The 23,844-nt window shown below is 56.5% G+C and overlaps 2 protein-coding genes and 1 long non-coding RNA gene across 5 annotated transcripts; 1 reads left to right on the forward strand and 2 right to left on the reverse strand.

Annotated features, from left to right (window-relative positions):
- Window positions 1–2,446: 2,446 nt before the first annotated feature.
- On the reverse strand, window positions 2,447–15,914 carry COPE (COPI coat complex subunit epsilon). 3 transcript variants are annotated; one of them, XM_036450430.2, is made up of 10 exons: window positions 15,738–15,913; window positions 10,395–10,457; window positions 10,100–10,200; window positions 8,297–8,449; window positions 7,235–7,288; window positions 6,692–6,773; window positions 5,242–5,397; window positions 3,826–3,894; window positions 2,754–2,828; window positions 2,447–2,657 (listed from the first exon to the last, which is right to left on the reverse strand). In XM_036450430.2, exons 1-10 carry the CDS (start codon window positions 15,861–15,863, stop codon window positions 2,610–2,612), a joined length of 927 nt encoding a protein of 308 aa, XP_036306323.1. In that variant the 5' UTR covers window positions 15,864–15,913; the 3' UTR covers window positions 2,447–2,609. The 3 variants fall into 3 exon arrangements, with proteins under 3 accessions (XP_036306323.1, XP_036306324.1, XP_036306325.1); XM_036450431.1 differs by lacking the exon at window positions 15,738–15,913 and adding an exon at window positions 12,098–12,124; XM_036450432.2 differs by lacking the exon at window positions 5,242–5,397 and having other exon boundaries at window positions 15,738–15,914.
- Window positions 15,915–16,173: 259 nt separating this feature from the next.
- DDX49 (DEAD-box helicase 49) lies at window positions 16,174–22,883 on the forward strand. Its single transcript, XM_036450421.2, has 13 exons — window positions 16,174–16,339; window positions 17,131–17,254; window positions 18,197–18,282; window positions 18,371–18,492; window positions 18,792–18,979; window positions 19,142–19,282; window positions 19,940–20,015; window positions 20,241–20,317; window positions 20,500–20,597; window positions 21,570–21,644; window positions 22,087–22,175; window positions 22,273–22,344; window positions 22,431–22,883. The coding sequence occupies exons 1-13, from the start codon at window positions 16,225–16,227 to the stop codon at window positions 22,593–22,595; spliced, it is 1,428 nt and encodes a 475-aa protein (XP_036306314.1). The 5' UTR covers window positions 16,174–16,224; the 3' UTR covers window positions 22,596–22,883.
- Window positions 22,884–23,416: 533 nt separating this feature from the next.
- On the reverse strand, window positions 23,417–23,802 carry LOC123652875. The gene is made up of 2 exons (XR_006742416.1): window positions 23,773–23,802; window positions 23,417–23,517 (listed from the first exon to the last, which is right to left on the reverse strand). It is a non-coding gene; the product is annotated as an uncharacterized LOC123652875 (long non-coding RNA).
- Window positions 23,803–23,844: the final 42 nt, after the last annotated feature.

Consider the following 23,844-nt stretch of genomic DNA (forward strand, 5'->3'; position numbering starts at 1 on the left):
GCACTGACAGCTCCCATCCCAGCCCCCAGGACTCCCACCCACCTGTGTCCCTCCTTTACCCACATCCGGGATGTTAGCCCCTAGCCTTTGAGGTGCAGAGTGCAGGCATCAGTGCGGGCTCTGAAGTCCATGCAGCCTGATTTGACCTTCAGATGAACAGGTGAAAACAGGTAGGAGTCAAAGGGCCCTCATTTCTTCCCCTCATTCCCCCAACCACTCCTGCAGCACAGCCACACCTGCAAATATTCCTGAATCCAGCCACTTCTCGACACCTGCACCGTCTCATGTGGTCCCGGCCACCTCATGCCCCGTCTGACTCCCTGGCTTTCTCCTTACCCTGCAGAGGTCAGCAGGAGCCTTCTCTGCTCACAGCCCCCCTGGTTTCCATTATTCAGAGGAAAAGCCCAACTCCTGTGACTCACCACCTGCCCTCTTGCCTCCTCTCCACCTGGCTCCATCACAGCCACACTGGGCTCCTCCCTGGTCCTCTAGTACAGTGTTTCCCAACCTTCCCTCATGATGAGAATCACCTGGTGGAGTTGTTAAAACACAGATTCCTGAATCCCAACTAAGAAGTGCTAAACTAGAATTTTTGAGAACATATAGGTAAAATTGCATACCTAACTTAGTGCTCTGTATATAAAATCTGTCTTAGAGCACTAGTTAAGTATACAATTTTACCTATATGTTCCCAAAAATTCTAGTGTAGCACTTCTTAGTTGGGATTCAGGAATCTGTGTTTTAACAACTCCACCAGGTGATTCTCATCATGAGGGAAGGTTGGGAAACACTGCTCTAGTACCTCAGGCACACTTCTGCCCAGGGCCTTTGCACTGGCTGTTCCCTCCGCCCAGAATGTTGTTCCCTTAGGTCAGTGGTCGGCAAACTGCAGCTCTCTGGCCCTTTGAGTGTGGCTTTTCCACAAAATACCATGGCCTGGGCGAGTCTATTTTGAAGAAGTGGCGTTAGAAGTTTAAAAATTTTGGCTCTCAAAAGGAATTTCAATCGTTGTACTGTTGATGTTTGGCTCTACTGACTGAGTTTGCTGACCACTTCTAGGCAATGGCAGCCATCTCCTCTAACTTCAGGCGTCACCTACAAATGACACTTGCTCTGTGTACCTCCCTGACCCCCCTCCCAATCAGTCTTCTCCTTGGCACTTGGCACCATCTGTCCTGCTGTACCTCCTACTATTTTTGAATGTGATATGGATTGGGGAGGGGGGGCGGTGTTCCATCCATCCCATTGGGTGACTAATTCCATAGCCAACCTGGCAGGCAGAGAGAGAGGCTCAGAGGTCCTGGCTGGCTGGATATGCCCCCACAGGCCCACCTCGGCCTGTGGAGTAGCCCGGGTCTTCCCCACCGCCCAGCACTATCCGGTGTCCACCAGTAATGGGAGAGGGCTCTGCCCACCAGCCCAGCCCTGCCTCTAGTTTCATTCTGGCAGGGCCCAGAGAGGAGGCCACCAACAGTGGGTGCAGGGCCGAAATGGAAAGTAGCTCTTGGTGCTGGCAATTGGAAACCAGGGCTCCCGGGCACCAGGGGCCTGGTAAGGGGCTGGTGCTGCTTCCCTGCCCCATCTGAGAGGGCAGGCTCCTCTCCCCCCACTGATGCCCCTGCCTGGGAGGCCTTCTCTGCACCTCTCCCTGCTAAGCCCTCACAGGCAGGGAGAGGCTAGGGGCCAGCTCTGCTGAAGGGGGCCCTTGCTGTGTCCTGTCCTGGCAACCAGGATTGAGTTTGGGTAGCCATCTAGGGCAGATGAGGCCAGGCATGGGAACCCAAGAAACACGTCCAGCTCTTGGAGCCCAGTATGGCCTCAGGGTCTTTGCATGGGCTGTTCCTGCTGCTTAAGATGCTTGTCCCCCAGAACCGGCCTGACAGCAACTTCTAGTTTGGGTGGACACAGCCTGATGGTAACCTCATCCCAGAGGCCACCTACCCACCCCTCTCGCTGTTGTCCTGCTTCCTCTTGTCTCGAAGGGCAAACACTATGCCTTTCTCTCTCCACCCTGTGCTCCAGCAGAGCCCTAATCACAGCAGGTCCAAACTTGGCCGATGACTCCAAGGAGCAGGGGCCTGGAGGCTGGTGTTCTTCCATGAGGACTCAGTACACTCCTCCCTTGCTTAGCCACGCTGAGGCTTGAGCACTTCCAGCCCCCTCACCAGCCACAGACCACCTGGAAGTCCTGGGTTTGAATCCTATTGCTCCCCTTGATGGCTGTGACCCCTCTGTGCCTCAGTGTCCCTGGATGCCAACGGGGCTGGAGGGACACAGCTGTGTCTTCAGCTCAGCAGCATGGGGCAGCTGTTTTTGAGGAGCAAAAGGAGTCCCTTCGGCTGCTGTTCATAGACCCCGGTCTCCAGGACCCTGTGCCCAGGCGCCTCCTGTCCCAGCTTTGGTTCCCAAACGCCCCTCTCAAAGCAGCTAGTGCACACATGGTTCCGGTGGGGAGAGCCGGGTGGAGACGTTTATTGACAGAAGAGGGCTGGGCTTCCAGCGTCTGCCTCTGACAGCCACAGTGAGGGAGAATGGGTGAAGGCGGGTGCCCAGCGGGAGGGCAGCAGGCTGGGCCTCACCTTCCCACTGAGGAAACGTATGGGGCGGCCTCAGGCGCTGGGAGTATATTGCAGTATTAGCCGGTCAAAGTCATTTTCCTGCAACATGAAATGGGGGCAATAGAGAAAGGAAACACGTGTGAGTCAAAACCCGAGTTCCAGGCCCTCCCTGTGGGCTGGGGGGCTGGGGCTCACCTTGGCCTGGTACTCCTTGATAAAGGGGTGGAACCTGTGTGCGTCCTTTAGCTGGTTCAGGTAGCGGTTTGTCACCTGTGGGGAAGGTGAGATGAGGTTAACTGGACACGGGGACCCGTGGCTCTGACCTGCGGGGCAGGGTGGGGTGGGGTAAGGGCCACTCAGCAGACTCCCTCCAGGAGCCCGGATCTCCCACATGTCCTCCTGTGCCCCACCTGGAACAGTGCCCAGGCTTGGACATGAATGAGGGATTACCAGTGTTCACGGGAGTGGGCAACACGGGGACCTGAGGCCCTGGCAGAGGGTGGAGGGAGGTCAGGGGGAACGGAGTTGGGAAGGAAGATGAGTTTGAGGAACGCAGAGGCCTGGGGACTGAAACACAGGCCCCAGCAGAACCTCTGCTGGCAGCCTTGCCCCACCTGCTAGGCCCAGCCCTGACTGTATGGGGCTGGGGCATTTGTTGGGCTCTGTCTCCCTGAGACCAGGAGTCTGGGTCCATTTCTACGGTGACTGGAAGGGTCAACCAACCTAGCTGTCCTGCATCACCCGAGCTGAGGCTGACCAAGAACCCTTCCGTTAGGACCAGGAAGTGACTGCTCGGATCCCTGGCTGGGCCCCGGCCAGTTGGGCCAGTCACCTAAGTGAGCAGTGCTCCAGCATCCTCCTCCCGCTCTACCCTGACAAGGTGAGGGTCACTCCCGAGCCCCTTTTCCACCCTGTTGCCCACCCCCTACCCTGAGGTAGACACAGGTCAGGGTCCCAGCCCTAGTGCCCTTTCTAAGTCTCGGCCCTTGTTCATAGGACCGTGGGAGAGACCTGTGGCCCTGGCCAGGGTGAGGGCCCAGGGAGAGCAGCTGCAACTCCAATCCCCCCCCGGCCCCATTAGCAACGGCAACTGGTAGCAATGGTACCTGCCCACAGGAGTAGTTTTTTGCCCATACCCCAGGCCAACCCTGAGGTCCAGACCTTGAGGCTCTGACCTTGCTTTGGCCACACCAAACCCCCACCTTCCCCAGGCTGGCTTCATGGGGGCCAGACAACCCTCGTGCACCTGCTGGGGCCGGGGACCTACCTCAGGGGGCTTGCCCAGGTGCTGAGACAGGACGATGAGGTTGATCAGCGTCTCCGGGTGGCCGCTATCCTAAAAACACGGGGACACCGGCAAGCAGGGTCAGCATCTCTAGGCCCCAAACTCGACCTGCTCACCCCCATCTCGGGCAGGATGAGGCCCTCCCCCACAGTCCTGGGGTGGGGATGTGACCTGCACAAGGCCACACCTTCAGGGGTGGGACAGGCTCAAGGCTCCAGACCCTGAGTGCTCCCCACACTGGCCAGTCTGCAAGATGGTGACTCCGGGACCTCTCACCTGCTCTCCCACTTGAACTTGGTGCCTCATCAGCTCAAACTCGGACAGTGCCCCTTGCTGGGACCATTTGGAAGGGGCCTGTTTACTACACGGATCTCAAAGCCCAGAGTGACAAAGCCCGGCCAGAGGCAGCCTCAGTGCTGCCACAGCCAGCTTCCCTCCTGCCGGAGGGCGGGTCTGCCTGCGGCCTCAGACCCCACCTGTTCCTGGCAGGAAGCGGCTGGGAGACTGCCAGAGCCTCCAGGAGGCTGACATCACCCCACTGGCCATGCTGGGCTCTAAGGCACAAGGAGCTCTGGGAACGGGTTAGCCAATGCCTCCGCCAGGAACCTCAGCCAGAGCCCCTGGAGGCCATAAGGCAAGGGTGTGGGGAGCCCTGCCGGGGCCCGTGGAGCAGAGATGCACCACCCAGGGCGCGTGGCCGCTCGGGCCCACTCCACCCGTGCTGCCCTTTGCGGAGGCCGGCTTCTCGGGGTGTGTGGGAGGCAACCAATCGACGGGCAAGGTCTCTCACATCGTCGTTTCTCTCTCTGTCTCTCCCTGTCCCTTCCACTCTAAAAAATAAAAATCAATAAAAAAATAAAAGCAATGGAAAAATATCCTTGGATGAGCATTAACAATAACAAAAAAAACAAAAGAAAACAAAAAAGATGTTTCCTAAAAATGGAAGAAGCTTTGATATCTCTTCTGGTTATAAAAATATAGTGAAAGATCTCAGGTGTCAGGGGCGAGAAGAGACGTGTGGTCCCCCCAGATGAATATTCTTGGATCCTCTTCTTGGCAAGGTCCAGGCCCGCCTCCTGTCTGCAGCCCACTCTCCCCTCCCTCATAGGGAATAGTGGGTGTCTCTTCCAAATACAGACCAAGATGAGGCGTCACTCTGAGACCCCCACACCAGGCAGCCAAGGTCACAGCAAGGAAGGGCTGGGGCATGGCTGTCCGCCAGCTCAGGCCAACTCAGACCCCAGCTGACAAGGCCCTCCCGTTTCCAAGAGAAGCTTGAATCAGGATCTTTGTTTATAACCATGAGCTCTAGCTGATTCGGCAGTGAAATCCCCATGTGGCCCATGTCGCCTGCCATCCTTCTCCAGGAGCCCTGGGTATGGGCTGGGCCTGCCCTACCTTGTCCAGTGCCTCCTGCAGCACCCCCTCAGCAGCCTCCCAGCGGCCCTGGGCCATGTGGCAAGCCGCCTGCCCGTTGAGCAGCAGCAGAGTGGGCAAGCACTTGTCGGCCATCTCCTGGAAGATGTAGTAGGCATCCTGCAGCTTCTCACCACCCTGTGGGGACAGTTGTGACATCACTGCTTTGTCACCCTGCTGCCTGGCCCTACACCAGCCCATGCCCTCAGAGCAGAGCAACTCCGGCACTCTGCAATGGGTGTTCTGGCATGGCCAGCCCATGGCAGTCATTCCTTGGACGCTGACCTGTGCAGAGACCCCACAGCCTGGCAGCAAGAAGCCCTCATACTTGGCTCCCCCAGCCCTCAGTTTACAGACGTGAAGCTGATGCTTCCACTGGGTCGCATGGTGTGAAGGGTGGCCTCTTCTCTGTACCCAGCGGCCTGCCCCTGCCCACCAGGTTCTGAGTTCTGCCCTCTTGCTAAAGGTGCAGGGCCAGCACAGCCTAGTGTAGCTCAGGGGTTGAGTGTTGACCCAGGAACCAAGAGGTCACTGGTTCGATTCCAGGTCAGGGCATATGCCCAGGTTGAGGGCTCAATCCCCAGTGGTGAGCGTGCAGGAGGCAGCCAATCAATGATTCTCTTTCATCATTGATGGTTCTCTCCCTCTCCCTCTCTGAAATCAATTAAAAATATATATATATCTATAAAATATATATATAAAAAAAATATATATATATTTCGATAAATAAAGGTGCAGGGCCAATTTGCAAGGGAACCTGAGACCACGGTGTGCTTTCAAAAACAGGTAAGGCTCCCGGAGTGCTGTCAGAGGGTCATCCAATACACTGAACACACACTGGAAGCCTGCGTGCTGCGGCCTCACCCGAGGGCAGTGCGGACACAGTGAGGAGCACGTTTTACAAGGCTCAAGCTGTAACTCGGGGAACAGCACAAAGAAGCGACTCAGGGAACAGCAGCCAAGGGCCAGAAACCAGCAAAGGGGCTGTTGCCAGGAGACCAGAGATGGGGTGCCCAGGCATGTGAGGAGGGGGCTGGGCACGGAGGAAGGTGCCAGGGGACACTGGCAAGCGCCCAGAACTAGGAGCCCTGAGAGCAGGTGGAGCAGTTTCCAGGCACAGGACCAGACCTTAGAGGGGGCACATCCCTGGAGAGGCGTGTGGACAGATATGCCCAAGTCTGGTTGAAGCCACTTGGCTGCGAGAAGCCCGGAATGGGGTTGAGATTGAGGCTCAGTAAAGCGGGAAACATGCCAGGAGGGTTCCTCTGGGTAATGGGACCCTGGCACCAAATAAGCATCAGTCCAGTGTACCCCTGGAGCCCCGTGTCTGTACTCCCCCATGGGAGCAGCAGCTCTGGATTCAGGGCCACCTCCGGGCGCTCGCATGCTCCTGCACCCTGCCTCCAAGTCCCCTACACGGCCAGGGGCTCACCACGGCTAGGTTGACCCAGGCAGTGGCCAGCTGGGTGAGGGTGGCATCCTCATCTTGGTCCTGCATCTTCTTTAGCTCCTTCCTGGGGGTAGAGAGGTGGGAGGCAGCAAAGTGATATGGCCGGTGCCCCCCAACACACCCGTGTTCCTTGGTCATGGGGTGCACACACATGGTGGCTCATGGTCTCTGGCCCAGCCACCCTCCCCCCACCTTCGGCTTGGACATGCCAGCTCCACTACACTCAAAAAGCCCACCCCAACACCTACATCACAGAGGGAAACTGAGGCATGGGCATCGCCACCCCACAATCCTGCAGGGAAAGCAGGTGAGGATGGTGTGTCATCCAGTGGACTGGGATGAAATAACTGGAGAAACAATTTCAAGGTGGTTTCGGGGACAGTCCCCATTCTGAATGCCCCCTTGAGGGCAGAGGACCAGTCTCTGGAGAACATGGGGGCCTGACGTGGACTTGTCATTGTCAGACAACCTGATGCCCAGGCCCCAGCCCAGCAGCCCGAGGTGGGGACAGGCAGGGGGGCTTACCGGGCGAGGTCCACGCGGTCCAGCTTCAGCAGGATCTGCACCGTCATGGCCATGCTATGGGACAGGGCAGATGGTCAGTGGACACCCTCCCCACTCCACTCTCATCAGGGCTCATTCCACGTGGGTGCCATCTTCCAGGACATTCCTATGAGTGCTCAGGCCACCGGCCCTGCCTTGCAGAGAGGACACTGAGGCTGGCCACCAGTTCGGCAGAGCTGGATTAGACCTGGGCACCCCTCCCTGGGCCAAGCCCCACTCCACCTCCCAGGGCCCTGGCTCCCACATCTCACACTGACCGCGCTGGGGCTGGGAGCTTCTGTGCGGCCCCAAGGGTACAGGCTCCAGGCGCACGGGCACTCTGTCCAGGCTGGGCACCATACCCATGCCACACACCTCCCTTCCCAAATTCAGTCACAATTCCTGAACCCAGTTCCTCCCTTTTGGCCCTAGACAGCTGTGACTGTCCACTACTTATGTGGCCACTCATTCTCAAGGTTTCCACCAGAACACAACCTAGCAGCCCTCACAGAGCCTGAGAAACACTTACAGGTTTGTCTGCACCACACCTGTCTCTAAGCCGGTGCAAACCCTTTCTGGAGTGAGCTGGGATGTAAACAGAATGTGACTAACTTGGGGAAGGCGGGCACCAAAGAGCTCACGGGAGAGGCCCAGAGCTCTGGACACGCACCCTGGGTGCGGCGAAGGCCCAGAGCGGCCTCCTGGAGGGGGGCTGGAGCTGACTACGCGGTGCCCCAGCCCCGGAGTGCCCCAAACAAGGGCCTGTCTCAGGGGAGGGCTGGGGGCCCAGGAGTTTGTGGAAGGCCAGGGCCAGAACACAAAGGGGTGTGTATGCAGAAACCACGGGCAAAGACAAAGGTGCTTTCTGCTCTGCTGTCAGACAGGGTTTCAGCAGTGGCCCAGCCGTGCAGAAAGGACAGAGAACGGGAACTGCAGCCTGAACGGGAGGCCTGGACCCTGAGGATGTCTCAGAGCAGCCCCCACCTCCCCGTCCCCATGACAACGGACAGACAGGCCCGAGCAGCCCGGGGGCCGGGCACTCACCACTCCAGGCTGTCCCCCTGGCGCAGCGCCCTCAGGGCAGCATCCGGGTTCTGGTCGTGGAAGTAGATGGAGGCGGCCATCAGCAGGAAGGTGGTGTTGGTCACATCCACACTCCTGCTCATCTCTCGGTCCAGCTCGGCGACGACTGCGTCCCTGAGAAGACACGGTGCTTAGGGCCCGGGGCGGCAGGACGCAGCTCCCTGCGCACGAGCAGACGTACCGAGGTGCACAGCAGCGGAGGGACCGAACAGGGCCAGCTGTCTGTCCGGCACCACTGCGTGCCAGCCTCACCGCCTTCCCACGAGGCACTTCTCACCCTCACAGCAGGGAAACCCGGGCCTCGTGGGGAGATGTGGTGCAGGAGGGGCCATGCCCACTAGGCAGCACGGGTGATGAGCCAGGCCTAGAGTCCCCCGGCCCTCCGAGCTACCAGGCTGCTGTGGCCCTGGCACAGAGCGACAGGCTGACTCGGCAGGGGTGTCTGTGCAGGGACATGAGGCTGCACAAGTGAATTTCACACCAGTGATGTCGCTGCCTTCCTGAGGAGTCCTGTGTCCCGGCCCAGCGGGCAAGCCACTCCTGACAGGTGGGTGCCAGGCTACGCTGGGCCAGGGGCTGGCAGCCCACCTGGAACCGAGGCTGGACCGAGGATCAGCTAAACACCCCACTGCCCCACGGGGCATGAAAATGGAGCTAAGACCCCGCGTTTTAAAGGGGGCCGTGGGCTGCTGGAGTTGACAAGAGAAAGGAAGTGTGGGTCCAGCCCGCATCACCACTGCTATTTAGGGCCCAGTCTCTTCAATGCATGTGCCATGCAGGTGCTGGGGGGCTATTGGCCATGTGTTTGAGGGCCTCTAGAAGGCAGGGACATGCCCGTCACTGTCCACACCCACCAACCACCAACGGGGTGCTGAAGGACGAAGGACTTCACACGAGCCTATTCCCAGACCTGCATGGCGGGATCGTGTACAAAGGCCACCTGGGATTAGTGTGAGGAGCCCCTGAAGCCATCTCTGGAAGCTTCCTGCGGGTTCCTGGCACACAGGTGTGGACACGCTGCCGCTGTTGTCGCTGTGACATCAGCGTGGCACACTGTTCCTCTCACACTCTGCAGTTAGCCTGTCGGCACCGCCTGCTTGCCGGCTGTCTGCAGGGGCAGCAGTGTGTACTGAAGGGACGGTGGCACCAAGTGCCACTGTCTCCCTGAGCTCCCCATGCCCTGTGCTTCTGTGGTTCTTTTCTGATGGTGGCAGCAGTCATCGCTCCCTGAAGGCCCAGGGTCATCTCCCTTCCACATGAGGACGGGCTCGCACCCCGGCTAAGGAAGTACAGAGCGGGAGAAGCGATGGCCTCAGGAGGCTGTCGGCACAAAGCACCGTGAACTGGGGAATCAGAACAGGAAGTGACTCTCTCAGAGGTCTGGAGACCAGAAGTCTGAGACCACGGTGTGGGCAGGGCTGGCTCCTTCTGGAGGCTCTGAGTCAGGTTCAGGTCTCTCCTGGTGCTGGCGGCCGCAGCAGTTGTTGGTATATCCCCTTCACCCCAATCTCTGCGTCTGCCTTCTCCTCGGTCACCTCTTCTTCTGTCTCTTTGAGAACATCAGTCACTGGATTTAGGGCCCATCCTATATCCAGGATGATCTCAAGACCCTAACTACTTACATCTGCAAAGACCCCATTTCCGGGAAGTCACATTCCGTTTCTGGGCGCCAGGACAATCCACCGCTGCCCAGGTAGGGGAAACCGAAGCACAGGAAGGTGAGGGGGCAGGGAGGGAGGACTGCCCCCACACCTCCGTCCTCACCTCTGGCTTTCGCTGGCCAGGTACTCCGCAAACATGCGCACAGCCTGGAGCTCCGGGGCTGAGGAAGGCTTGATCTCATCCAGGACCACGCCATACTTCCTCTGCGGTGAGACAAGCACACTGTCAGGAACACAGGGAGCTTCTCAGGGTCCAGCCTCACCCTAACGAAGCTCCAATTCCTAGAACTTACACCCACCGCCCCCAGGACTCCTCATCCTGCCAGGCGCCCCACCCCCACTTCCCACTGTTCCTTACTCTCCCATCCAGGGATGCTGGAGGCATAGTCTCTGCTCACCTGTGCCAGGTACGCTCTGTACAGGAAGACATCCCTTTCCACGTCTCTCTCCGGACTCGACGGCTGTGGAAACAGAGGCAGGTCAGGACCCACCGGGCCATGTGCCTGGCAGGCCCTCAGAGGCCAGGAGCAGACAAGGTGGAGTCCAGGCTCTGGTTTACACTTCCTGTGCCCCTGGCCAGCAGGAAAGCAGCCTCCACTGAGGGCACACAGCATGGTGGGCACCTGATCTTTCCCATCCTGACGTCACCCCAGGAAGGAGGCTCAACTGTCAGCACTCATCCAGGTAAGGACCTGGGCACAGAAGTGCCGTAACTGCTCTAGCCACAAGTCAAGGGGACAGGTGATGCTGGAGAACAATGGGACCTGGGTGGAGATGTGTGACGAGGACTTTACTTTCTGTGACAAATATTTCCATGTAGCTTGCTCCTGTCCTGCTCTTGTTTTAAAACTTTAATTTAAACATGACTCATAGAAGAGACAAAGGTTTGCCTCACGCAAAAGACCTTTCCGGGAGAGCTCAGCTCTGCGGCCCCAGCACAAGGACATCTGTGACTAGCCCGGGCCAGGTGAGACCTCGGGGACCTTTCTGTACTGGGTTACAAGGTCCACAGACTGCACCGCCTCAGCCTAACCACTAGAGAGAGCCAAGGAGCAGAAGTGAGGTGTCCTCATGACCTCACACAGCATCCACTGTGGGACTGAGGAAGGTCCCGGGAGGCTGGAGGCAGGTGAGAGAGCCTCTATTAGGAGAACAGCTTTTGGACCCCAGGGTGCTGGCCAACTTCCCAGAGGCCCTGTGATGCCTAGGACAGGTGGACAGAGGGTGTGGGGGCACTGGCATAGGCTACCTGAGGGGCTGGGAGAGAAAAGTGAGGTGGGAAGAGGGCCCAGCCACCTCGGTGGCCTCCCAGCAAGCACAGAGAGATGGCCTATAGAGCTGCCACAGCACGGGGTCTGGGGTTCCACAGGTGGGGGTACACCGGGGCTGCCCTCCCCCAGGTGAGAACCAGATCCTTGTCGCCATGCCATCTTCTCCCAGCCTGAGGGGTGGGGTGAGGCTGGTGAGTGAGTCCTCCTCTCAGGCCACGGGAGACCACAAACAGGAAGCCTGGCTCCTGGTCCAGCCTGACTCAGGCCAACTTCACTGCAGGGTCCCAGGGGCTTTCTCTGAGCGTGGAGACCAGGCTGGGATCTGGCCATGACCGGGCACATCTGCTAAATAAGTGACTTCCAAATGACCCTCAGAGGTGGATACTGGTGTGGACAACCCATATGGGGTCCCCCACACCACTTTCAGTAGAAAAACAGACATGTTCTCCTGGCCGGTGTGGCGAAATGGTTAGAGCAAAGTCCATGCATCGAAGGGTCTTGGATCCCATTCCTGGACAAGGGCCCGCACCTAGGTTTTAAGTTGTCATTCCCCCCCGCGTCCCGTCAGGGCATGTGCGGCAGGCAACCAGTTGGTATGTCTCTCCCTCTCCCCTTCTCCCTCTCCCTTCCACTCTCTGAAATGCAATGGGGAAAATATCCTCACGTGAGGCTAACAAAATTAAATTTAAAAAACAACAGACACGCTGGCTCTTGGTGTCTTCAAAGGAAGACAGTGGGGGAACCCTTGAGTCCCAGAGGAAACTCTTAGCCTGCCCATCTGTTAAATGGGCACCACCATCACCAACCCTGCAGGACTGCCAAGGTCTTACCAAAAGCCACATGTGGACACTTGGGACCTTCTCAATCAGTCGGAAAGAGAAGAGCTTCTGAGAGGCGTAAGAACAAGGACAGCCCGGCTGGTGTGGCTCAGTGGTTAAGCATAGGCCCATGAACCAAGAGGTCACCAGTTCGATTCCAGGTCACGTCACATGCCCTGTTTCAGGCTAGATCCCCAGTAGGGGGTGTGCAAGAGGCAGCTGATTAATGATGTTTCTCTCTCTATTCCTCTCCCTTAGCTCTCTAAATATCAATAAAAACATAAAATTAAAAAAAATTAAAAAAATATTTACAGACCAGGGCACCAGGTGAGTTGAGCGCTCTGTGGAACTCTGGGTCCCCAGTTCTGACAGCTCATGGGAATTACCTGGGAACTCAGAAGGCCCATGCCTGTCAATGCTGTCTGCCCCCAGGTGGTCCTACCTGCCCCAGGTAGTGGTGAGGTGCAGTGAAGCCTAAGAGCAGGAGGTACTATCTGGGGAGGCCCATGATGGAGTGGGGGTGGGGGGATGTTTGCATCCCCTCCCCTTCTAGCCATGAGAGTCACCTGACCACACTAGATGTCAGCTCCTCTGAGGCTTTCTTCTGTTTTGTCCCCAATACCTTGGTGTGCCTGCCATCTTGTGGGCACTTGAAAAGTGTCCAACAGCCGAAACCGGTTTGGCTCAGTGGTAGAGCGTTGGTTTGCGGACTGAAAGGTCCCAGGTTTGATTCCGGTCAGGGGCATGTACCTTGGTTGCGGGCACATCCCCGGTAGGGTGTGTGCAAGAGGCAGCTGGTCGATGTTTCTCTGATCGACGTTTCTAGCTCTCTCTCTCTCTCCCTTCTTCTCTGTAAAAAATCAATAAAATATATTTTTTTAAAAAAAGAAAAGTGTCCAACAAACAGGGGCATGATGGTGACACAGGGCTAGGGCATACCAGTGTTCCACCCGGAACCACCTCAGGTCCTGCCCCTCGGAGGTTGCTGGGGAGACTGTACCAAACTACCACAAACTGGGGGCTTAAAACAAGAGTCACATATTCTCTCACAGTTCTGGAGGCCAGAAGTCCAAGATCAGGGCCACACCCCTCCCAAGGCTCTAGGGGAGAATTACTGCTTGCTTTATACAGCTTCTGGTGGTGCCGGGCATTCCTTGGCTTATGGCTGTATCACCCCAGCCTCTGCCTCCATCTTCTCTGCCTTCCTCTTCGAAGGGCACCAATTCCACGATTTAGGGCATTCCTAAACCCCAGCTGATCTCAGCTAAAGACCCACCATTGAGCCACATAAGTCACACTAATAGGCTCTGGGTTGGACATCCTTTTTGGGGTAGCATTCAATGCAACACCGGCTGCCTAAGAGGCTCAGACGCTCCAATGGACCAGGATCCACTGACATCAGATGGCTCGGCAAGGACAGCGCTCCCATTCTCTGGATGCCTTGGAGCTGTGTCTTGGCAATGTCTATGGCTCAGAAGCTGGGCTGCGTGTGCCTCCAGCGAGAGGGATCACTGTACGTTTCCTTTGTTTTCAGTCACTGTACATACAGCAGATCACACTGGTTCCTTCAGCAGCCATGTAACGTTTACGTATCAGGATGTGAGAAGACTCAAATAACACATTGCTATGACGTAAGCAGCACGGACACATGGCAGAAGCCAAAAGGTGAACATGAGTGCAATGCTGAACTTCACAGTGACCCTACTGAGAGAGGTGTCAGGAAGAGAAATGGAAGCTCAGCCCTAGCTGCAGAGACAACATGAAAGAACTGGGATCTGAGCCGAGGTCCATCTCAATGTTCTCAGAGCCTAGCCCACCCTAGCCAGGAGGCACATACGGTCCTGATGGTGGCCAAATAAGGCTGCCCAGAGGGACTTCGCAGATATGATTAAAATAGAAAGAGTATGCTAGTTACCTGGGAGGGCCCAGTCTAATCTCGGAAGCCCCAGAAGCAGAGACTAGGCAGAAGGAATGCAGCAGAAGGGGAAATCCAGACTTTCCCCATGGCAGGTTCTAAGAGGGGAATTGGGGACCGGGTGGAGTATACTCAGGCAGGTTGAAGACTGGAGAAAAACCTCTGGGAGCTAAGAGTGACCCCTGGTGGCCAGCCCACAATCTGAAAGAGTTTGAGAGCAGATTCTTCCCTAGAACCCCCGGAAAAGACAAAGCCTGGATGACACCTTGAAAGAAGCATGGTGAGCACCATACTGGACTTCTGATCTAAGGAACGGTGAGAGATTCATAAATTAATGTTGTTTTGTTCTCTTTGTTGTAAATTGACAAGGCAGCAACAGAAAATTAACACAACGGTGCAAATGTTATCTCAACAAACAAACCTTAACAGCTTCCCAAAGTCCCCATTTGCACAGATGCTCAGAGACCTCAGGTTCATGCCGAAGATGAGAGGCAGGGAAAGCAAGCCTCCTCTACTTCAGAGTCCAAATTCCTCCCAATCGTCTGGCTGCCTCGGTGAGGACATCTGCCACTCCCTTCTTTGGTGCTCTGATAGCATCCTAATCAGTTTGGAATAAATCCAAAACCCTGCTGCCTCCCACCCTGCCCACACCATTCTCATCCTCTCCCTCGACATGTGCCCCCCTAGCCTCCCCACTTCTGCTACACTGGCCTCTTATGCCTTAACTACCCAGAGCTCACACCTGCCACAGCACCTCTGCAATAACTTCCGGGGTCAGAAGCTTCTCAAAGTTCAGCCTCAGGTTCAAATGACAATGGGCAAGGGAAGGCCTGATTGGACCACTCCCACCTGAAGCAGCCATCCTTTCCCCAATTTCGGACTGAGGACTTTTTATCTCCCCTTGCCCACACATTGTGCTCAAGTTATACTAATCCCTCCCTTTGTTTACTCTCTTTGGAATACGAGGCTGTGAACACAGGCAAAGACCCTGCCATATTCACCACTCTTAAAAAAAAAACTCTCCAATGGTTCACTCAAAGCAACAGAAGGTCCATGGCCCTCTCTGAAAGGTCCTGCTACCAGCCCTTGCTGTCTCCTGCCGTCAGCTCCTTGCTGGCTGGGCTCTGCCTGAGGATTTATTTTCTAGCTCTCAAACGGCTAAGCTCATTCCCTCGTTCTCCATCACACCACCTCCTGACTTGTTTACTAATTTGTTTACTGTTTCCCTTGTCAGGCTAACAGTTTTGTCTATTTTGTCACTCTTTTGAGCTCAGCACAAGCACACATTGCCTGACCCACTGAGATGCTCACTAAGGAATGAATGAATGAATGAGGGAGACTGGGGAGAAATAACCGGGCTAGTGGGGCAGGGTAATGTTGGGGAAGTAAATTCTCTTTTGAGAGTGAGTTTTCTCATCTGTAAAATGAGAGAAACAGTCCCTACATCATGGGGAATGAGGGTATGGCGGCCAGTGTGGGCGCCCAACAAAAGAGAATCACTGCCATTATTATAGCGGCATAAACCCCTAACTCAAACGCCTTCCAGGACGCAGATCGGGCGCTCTGAGAAGTAAAACCTGCTATTGCTTCGGGTTCTGTGATGGGAGGATCACTCCTCACCGCCTCTGAAGAGACGCCTGGGCGTTAAACGCCGCCAGAAGTTTTTAAAAACAGAGCGCGACCCGCGGCCAGCCGGAAGCGCCTACCCCTCAGTCCCCGGCCCCGGAGCGGCCGCACCTTCACCCGCTGCGCCTCGTTGATGCACTGCTGGTAGCTGCCGATGTAGAAGGCGTTCTTCACGTCGAACAGCTCGTCCACTTCTCCGGAGCCGGCGGAAGCCGAGCCGGGAGCAGGGGGCGCCATGTCGCTCAGGTGTCACCCACTCCTCTTCCGGAGGGACACGTCTACAGAAAGCCGGGCATCACCGCGGGGCACGCTGGGAAATGTAGTTTATTCCTTCCAGCCAATGAGAGATTCCTAAACCAGAGTAAAGGGGCGAATGATGCAAGTGCGTTTTTCAAGGCATTTTGGGAATTGTAGTTTGATTTAATCCTGCGAGCCAATGGGACTCAGGAAAACCTGGTAAGGTTATGGAATGGGAATGGCAGAGAGAGTTTAAGAGGGTGGAACTACGCAGGAGTCGGAACCAATCAATGGGAAATTTCATACGTCATTGGCACGCGCCGGAAGCGCGGCTCACGAGAGTCCAGCGCAGGCAGCGAGGATGGCCGGGTTCGCTGAGCTCGGTCTGTCTTCATGGCTCGTGGAACAGTGTCGGCAGCTGGGTTTGAAGCAGCCCACACCCGTGCAGCTCGGCTGCATCCCCGCCATCCTGGAAGGTGAGTTGTGGCCGGGCCTCTTCCCTAGGAGGCGTCTCCGCTCCTGCTGCCGCCTCCTTTCCCTTTGCCCATGCTGGTCCGGAGAGGCGAGGGCAGCCTTGCGCGTTTCGGGGAGCCTGGTTCCGGAGGCAGACACGGCAGTGTTGTTAACGACTCACTGTGAGTCCGCGCACAAGTGATGTAACCCTGAAACCTCTGTAGTCTCAGAACTCGGAGGTTTTTGTGAATTGCTAACCGACAGTACTGGGAAAATGGAGTAGAACTTGCACTACTTTCTTCATTTTACAAATGGAAACCGAGGCTGTCAAGTTTACTGGTAGATCCAGGACTCTGATTCCGTGACTGCACTTCTCCCCACTCTTCTGGCCCAAGCCAGTTTTTCCATCGCAGAGATGCCCACAGGAAGCCTAGGCTGTGGCAAGTTGGATTAAATACTAATAAACAAAGGTGAAAGAATCAGTAGGGAGCGTAAGATGCAGATTGGAGGAGGGCATTCCAAGTTCCCCGGGCTCAGGTGATGATGGTGGTGGGGAGGGTTGTCAAAATGAGGTACTAGTTAGAAGCATCTTGGGTCATGGATCTGGGTTCCAGTCCAGTCTGCTGTGTCCCTGGGCAAATCTTTGAGTGCCAGTTCCCCCTTCTGTTAAATGGGAATGAGAATGGTCTCTCCTTCCTATAATAGAATTTGTCAGTATGCCCGGAATGGAAAGGGCATGGGCCAGTACCAGTAACTGTTCCATGGAACACCTGTCTACACCTAAACTGTTGATGTTGCTTTGCCCTCTGCCCAGGTCGGGACTGCCTGGGCTGTGCTAAGACAGGCAGCGGCAAGACGGCAGCATTTGTCTTGCCCATCTTGCAGAAGCTCTCGGAGGATCCCTATGGCATCTTCTGCCTTGTCCTGACACCCACCAGGTGAGCCCCCCATAGGCCTCCTGGGTGAGTTAACCAGTTTTCATTCTCCCAGATGAGCGACTTTCTTTGCCATACTCACTCTGTGTGCAAAGTGGGGACAGAAATCATGTCCCCCTCTTAAGAGTGCTGCAGAATTAAAGGAGACATTGTGTGAATGAAGCTTGGTACAGAGCTTGAGTCAGGGCAAGCACTGGCCAGGAGCGAACTGTCAGCAGCCGTGTGGCTTCAGAATAGGCACCTCTCCTGTTCTTGGTCATAAAGATGTGGTGGTTGATATGGTAAGTTTTGTAATGACAGGAGAGGTAGGCACTGCATGCTATGAGAGTGTGGCCTGGGGGTGGGAGGTGTCAGGAAGGCTTCAGTCAGGGGTGCCTGAAAAGATGAGAGGGGTCTCTCAAAGGGACAAGTTTGGGGAGGAGTAATTTAGGCAGAGGTACATTCATACAGAGCTGAGGGCAGGGAACAGGAAGGGCATTGGGGGCTGGGCATATTAGAGCTAGCTTGAGAAGGGCCCTGAATGCCAGGATAGAATTGATTCTGAGGGAGAGGGCAAGACAAGAAGCCAGGAAGTGGGGACGTGGGCTGAGGAAAGGCCTGGTTGGAGCCAGGGCCAAGGGCAGAGAAGAGGGCACTTGGACACTGGCTACCCCCAGGGGAGGAGCGTTTCAGGCTTTGGTGACTGGTGTCAAGGCCATGGCTGAGAACATGGGAGAGGGAGAGGCTAGTACAGAAGGGGGCTGTTCTGGGGCCCAGTCTGGTAAGGGGGAAGGCTCCACACAGGCCTCCGACACTAATTGTCAGAGTTTTGTCCAAAGGAGACTGGAAGCCATGGGGGGCATGTGAACAGAGGAGAGAAAGTCAGGAAACCCTGGGGTGGAGATGGGAATGGGAGGCAGGTACAGAACCACTGTGTGACCCAGCCTGGCTCCTTCACACCCACAGGGAGCTGGCCTACCAGATCGCAGAGCAGTTCCGGGTCCTGGGGAAGCCTCTGGGCCTGAAAGACTGCATCATCGTTGGCGGCATGGGTACGGGGGCCCCACGGCGGCTTTGGGTGTGGGACCCCTGCAGTCTTGGGCCACCTGCCCAGCCCCACCTTTTGCCCTCCACCTGCAGACATGGTGGCCCAGGCCCTGGAGCTCTCCCGGAAACCACACGTGGTCATCGCCACGCCAGGGCGCCTGGCTGACCACCTCCGCAGCTCCAACACGTTCAGCATCAAGAAAATCCGCTTCCTGGTGAGTTGGCCTGGGGACTGACTCATCCATTTGGAAAACGTGTCCCACAGGCCATCCAGCAGAATGTTAGGAACTTCCAGATAGCTCAGAGACCCACAGAGGTAGACCCAGTGAAGGTGGGTGGGAAGTGACATTGGAGCTGAGACAGGTGAGGGAGCAGGGCCTCCAAGGCCTCAAGGGAGAGTGTCCCAGGCTCACGGTCAGAGCTGGGAAGGAGGAACATGGGGGAGGTTGGCCAGCCTTGGACAGCACGCTCATCCCAGACCCACCACCACTGCCCACTGCTGCTGGCGTTGCAGGTGATGGACGAGGCAGACCGGCTGCTGGAGCAGGGCTGCACTGACTTCACCGTGGACCTGGAAGCCATCCTGGCAGCTGTGCCCGCCCGCAGGCAGACCCTGCTCTTCAGTGCCACCCTGACTGACACACTTAAGGAGCTGCAGGGCCTGGCCACCAACCAGCCCTTCTTCTGGGAGGCTCAAGCCCCGTGAGTCCACAGCCACATTCTGGGGTTTGGGGGGTGAAGGGTGGCAGACAGAGGTGGTGGTGGAGTTACACCCAGTACACCCAGTGGGGATTATTGCCCATAGGTGGGCAGGGCATTGGCCGAATTCAAAGGAAGGGGAAACTGAGGCCTACCCCTTCCCAGGGTGCGCACGGTAGAACAGCTAGACCAGCGCTACCTGCTGGTGCCTGAGAAGGTCAAGGATGCCTACTTGGTCCACCTGATCCAGAAGTTCCAGGATGAGCATGAAGACTGGTCCATCATCATCTTCACCAACACATGCAAGTGAGCTCACTGGGCCCGCTTCCCGCAGACTCCCACGGAGGCCCCACCGTGGCCCGAGGTCACGGGGAGCCACAGCCAGTCTCCGCACTCCGGGGCCTCTGCTCAGACCGGAGGTCTTGGGAGATTTGCTCAAAGAGGCTCAGAGAGAACAAGCCACTCACCAGGGTGACCTTTTCTAAACGTGGAGCAGGAATGGGGGGGGGGGGGTCCTCAGATCTGCCCTTAACCTGAAAGGCCAGGCTGTCCCATCCTCGGAGCAGCCTGTTCACTAGGTCTGAGGTCCCTGAGGCCCAGCACAGCAGCACCCACACCCGGGGCTGTGCTCCCCGCAGCCCAGGGGACTTTGGACTCTTCTGAAGCAGGTGAAGGGATTGTCAAGACGCTGTGGGCTGTTTTGACACGAGCCAGTAGGTGGGCAGTCCATTCCACATTGATGGGACCCCAAAGGACTTACTGGCTACCTGAAAAGTCTGGGTGTGGCTGGCTTAGGCTAGGAGAGGAGTCAGCAGAGGATGTCAGCGGGCAAGACACCCTGCAGCTTGCTTGTCCTTACCTCTCTGCAGGGGCACCTGCCTGGGGTCCGAGGCGGGGGGAGGGGCAGAGCGCTTTCCCAGGACCCCAGCTTTGTAGGGGCTGAAAGTGCATTCTTCCCACCAGAACCTGCCAGGTCCTGTGCATGATGCTACGCAAGTTCAACTTCCCCACGGTGGCTCTGCATTCTATGATGAAACAGGTGAGGCGGCCCCTTCCGCCCTCCTTGCCCGAGACTCTCGCAGCCTCCGGGCCTTTGCCAGGCTCTTCCCTCTGCCTGGGCACTCTTCCTGCCACCCTCTGTGCCCTGTCTGGCTTTTTTCCAGTCCTCTCCCTCCCTGGCCTCAGCCCTGGCCTAGGCCTCCTACAATAAGTGCTCATTGACTAAGATGGTATCTGACCCCCATTCTCCCCTCATCCGGCTCAGAAAGAACGCTTTGCTGCCCTGGCCAAGTTTAAGTCCAGCATCTATCGGATCCTGATCGCAACAGATGTGGCCTCCCGGTGAGCAGCCCAGAATACTCCCTCCTGTGTGCTGGCCCGGGGACACCCCCACAGAGGGCCAGAGGGGGAGGCTGGGCTCGGGCAAGGATTGGGCAGCCCATTTCACTGCTAAGTGACCCTGGGTCAGTCCCAGCCTGGGTTTTACCGTGTGGACAGTGGTGCTGATCGGCCTCCGCCTCTAGGGGCCTGGACATCCCCACAGTGCAGGTGGTCATCAACCACAATACCCCCGGGCTCCCAAAGATCTACATCCACCGAGTCGGCCGGACAGCCCGTGCAGGTGAGTGGACAGGGTGGGATGGCCTCTGGGGAGCCCACCGTGGGGAGCCAGAGTCATGCGCTAGTGGGGCATTTGGGGGGGCGGGGGGATACAGCCCCAAATGAAAGCTATTGGGGAACTGTCCTTTTAAAAGTAAAGGTGGGGTACTTTGGCTTTTTCACGGGGGTACATCTGTCTTCTGGGGACACAGCATATACTGCCCCAGTCCTCATCAGTCCCTGTTGGCTCACTTCAGTCCTCTTAAGCTCTCAGGGCTGCCAGTTGGGACCTTGCAGTGAGTGGCTGCGTGCGCCCTGGTGGATGCAATGCTGCCTGTGGGATTTGGTGTCCAAGTTTAACCCCTCACTGTGACCCTAGCCAGTGACCAAGGAGGCATCCATCTCTTTGATCCCCAGCCCTAACAGAGAGAGGCACTGCCTTTGTGAGATTTTCTCATGCCTGGTGGAGCCCCTTCCGCTTCTGCCCTGTGGCTTCAGGCAGGTCACATCAGCTTTCGGGACTTACTGCTTTGCCCAGTGATGGGTAACGAGAACAGGATGTCTGTCTGAGGCTGCTCCAAGGATCATGGGCCTTGTCAGCTGTCAGTGCAGGTCCCGCACTGATCACTGTCCCAGAAATGGAACAGAGAAGCTGGCATGCAGTAATCCGGGCTGAGGCCTGTCCCGGCTTATTGCTGACATAACAGCCTGGGCTCCCTGGCGGCCATGCCAAAAAGGGAATCAGCCCCATCACGTGCCTCCGAGGGCCAAGCCCGCAAGAGAGCCACCTCTCCCTGGTGTCCTGCAGCGCTCTTGGGACAGATCACCTCTACACAGGTCTTGCTGGGGGCCAAGCCCCGATACCCCAGGCTTCCTTCACCTGCCCCCACCTACCCACCAAGTTCTCTTCCTCTCAAGAGGAGCCCTGACCTGTCTCTTGGCCCCTCATCCTGGCCCCTGGCACATAGCAGGTGACTGTGGTATGTCCTTACAGGGCGGCAGGGACAGGCCATTACCCTGGTGACACAGTATGACATCCACCTGGTTCATGCCATCGAGGAGCAAATCAGTGAGTAAGGGGCAGGAGTGGGATACCCACCTACCTTCTCACTCAGGCAAACTTAGACTTCACTCTCCTTCCTATATAACCCCCAGAGGAGTTTCTTTCACCCAGTTATTGAAAGAGAAGCTCCCCATAATGGCCGTCTGAGGGCAGGGACTTTGAGGCATGTGTAATCACCAGTGACTGTCCTCAAATTCAGAAGCAACATGACTTTAAAGAATACTGTCCAAAAAAAGTACTTTTCCTCCAATCCATTTCTTAGCGTTGGTAACCACACAGACACACAAAAGAGCAGTCTGTATCTTACTTAGGTCCCAGGTCTTGCCCACCTGACGTGTTAAGACCCCCAGACACCTTGCATGCCCCACCCCCCACTCACACTGGGAACTCACTATTGGCTGAAATCCCTCTCCCTGTCGTGTGTGTGTGTGTCCCCGTGTCCCCACAGAGAAGAAGCTGGAGGAGTTCGCGGTGGAGGAGGCTGAGGTGCTGCAGATTCTCACACAGGTCAACGTGGTGCGGCGAGAATGTGAGATTGTGAGTGTCCAAGAGCTGATCCTTGGGACCCAGGGTGCTCCCTTCAAGATGGGAACTCTCCCCCATGACAGCCTCTCCCTCTCCCCTCCAACCCCAGAAACTTGAGGCAGCCAACTTTGATGAAAAGAAGGAAATTAACAAGCGGAAGCAGCTGATCCTGGAGGGAAAGGTGAGGGCTGAGCCAGCAGGTGGGAGGCAAGGTTCCTGAGGTCGGGCATAACCAGCTCAGCCACCTCCCTGTCCTCCCCGAGCCAGGACCCTGACCTGGAGGCCAAGCGCAAGGCCGAGCTGGCCAAGATCAAGCGGAAGAACCGGCGCTTCAAGGAGCAGGTGGAGCAGGCGTTGCAGCGGCAGAAGGCCGGGGGGGCTGGCCACAGGGGCCGTCTACCCAGGGCTCAGCCGAAGACTCCATCAAACTGAGGGGTGGAGTGTTGGAGGGCAGATTTCCCCTGCCCAGGCTGCCCAGCCCCCCTCAGTGGAGCCCATGGACACCCACATTGTGCAGGACGTGGCTGCTCTACCCTGTGGCCCCAGCTGGCCCCTTCTCGAAGCCTTGGCCAGGGCAAGCTGTAAAGGGAAGAACACTGGCCATGTGGTTGGCCCATCTCCATAAACAGTGGCTCCAGCCAGGACCACTGGAGGGGGAGCTGTGGACCCAAAAGTGAAGGTGTGTCATTTGCAGGAGATAATAAACAGGTCTTTTGCCTTACCGTCTGACTCGGAATAGGACTAGGAGAGGAGGGTATGGCTCCCTGTGCCTTTTAAGTCCCCTGGAACCTCATGTCACTCTGACACCCCCCTCTCCCCCCAATTCTTCGTTCCTGTTGGCCAGCCAAAACTTTGAACTGCAGTGCTGGCTGCTCCAGGTGGGTGACCTTGGGTTGATGAAGTCCCCAGGGTCTCAGTTGCCTCGCGCTGAAACCAGTTTGGCTCAATGGATAGAGCGTCGGCCTGCGGACTCAAGGGTACCGGGTTCGATTCCGGTCAAGCGCATGTACCTGGGTTGCGGGCACATCCCCAGTAGGGGGTGTGCAGGAGGCAGCTGATCAGTTACTCTCGCATCGATGTTTCTAACTTCCTTTCCCTCTCCCTTCCTCTCTGTAAAGAATCAATAAAATATATTTTAAAAAAAGAAAGAAAATGGACAAAGCATGAGGCTATGAAAGCATCCCCTTCAAACGTGGCCATGAGGCTGGGGAGAGCATCCTCTTCTCCAGAGCATGGCTGTGGTCCAGCTTTAGTGCCTGCCCACCTCATCGAATTGAGGGTTTGCAGCCAGAGTGAAGGGAGGCTTAACCAGGGCCACCTGAGTCCAAACTGGTCTAGACCAGTGTTTCCCAACCTTCTCTCATGATGAGAATCACCTGGTGGAGTTGTTAAAACACAGATTCCTGAATCCCAACTAAGAAGTGCTAAACTAGAATTTTTGGGAACATATAGGTAAAATTGTATACTTAAGTTAGGTATGCAATTTTACCTATATGTTCTCAAAAATTCTAGTTTAGCACTTCTTAGTTGGGATTCAGGAATCTGTGTTTTAACAACTCCACCAGGTGATTCTCATCATGAGAGAAGGTTGGGAAACACTGGTCTAGACATGAGCTGAGCCCCAGGGGAAGGGGCCAGCGGTGGAGGAGTTCGCAGTGGAGGAGGCTGAGGTGGAGTTGTT

Source organism: Pipistrellus kuhlii, unplaced genomic scaffold (assembly GCF_014108245.1).
Source record: "Pipistrellus kuhlii isolate mPipKuh1 unplaced genomic scaffold, mPipKuh1.p scaffold_m20_p_21, whole genome shotgun sequence".
NCBI lineage: Eukaryota > Metazoa > Chordata > Mammalia > Chiroptera > Vespertilionidae > Pipistrellus > Pipistrellus kuhlii.

Bases quoted from the DNA above. Each gene is read 5' to 3' on its own strand.
- COPE (XM_036450430.2), bottom strand. From the start codon at position 15,863: ATGGCGCCCCCTGCTCCCGGCTCGGCTTCCGCCGGCTCCGGAGAAGTG. The intron at 10,458-15,737 runs GTGCGGCCGCTC...CTGTTTCCACAG, and splicing joins ACGAGGCGCAGCGGGTGAAG to CCGTCGAGTCCGGAGAGAGA. The intron at 5,398-6,691 runs GTGAGCCCCTGG...CTGTCCCCACAG, and splicing joins CCTGGGTCAACCTAGCCGTG to GGTGGTGAGAAGCTGCAGGA.
- DDX49 (XM_036450421.2), top strand. From the start codon at position 16,225: ATGGCCGGGTTCGCTGAGCTCGGTCTGTCTTCATGGCTCGTGGAACAG. The intron at 22,176-22,272 runs GTGAGTGTCCAA...CTCCAACCCCAG, and splicing joins TGCGGCGAGAATGTGAGATT to AAACTTGAGGCAGCCAACTT. The intron at 22,345-22,430 runs GTGAGGGCTGAG...TCCCCGAGCCAG, and splicing joins AGCTGATCCTGGAGGGAAAG to GACCCTGACCTGGAGGCCAA.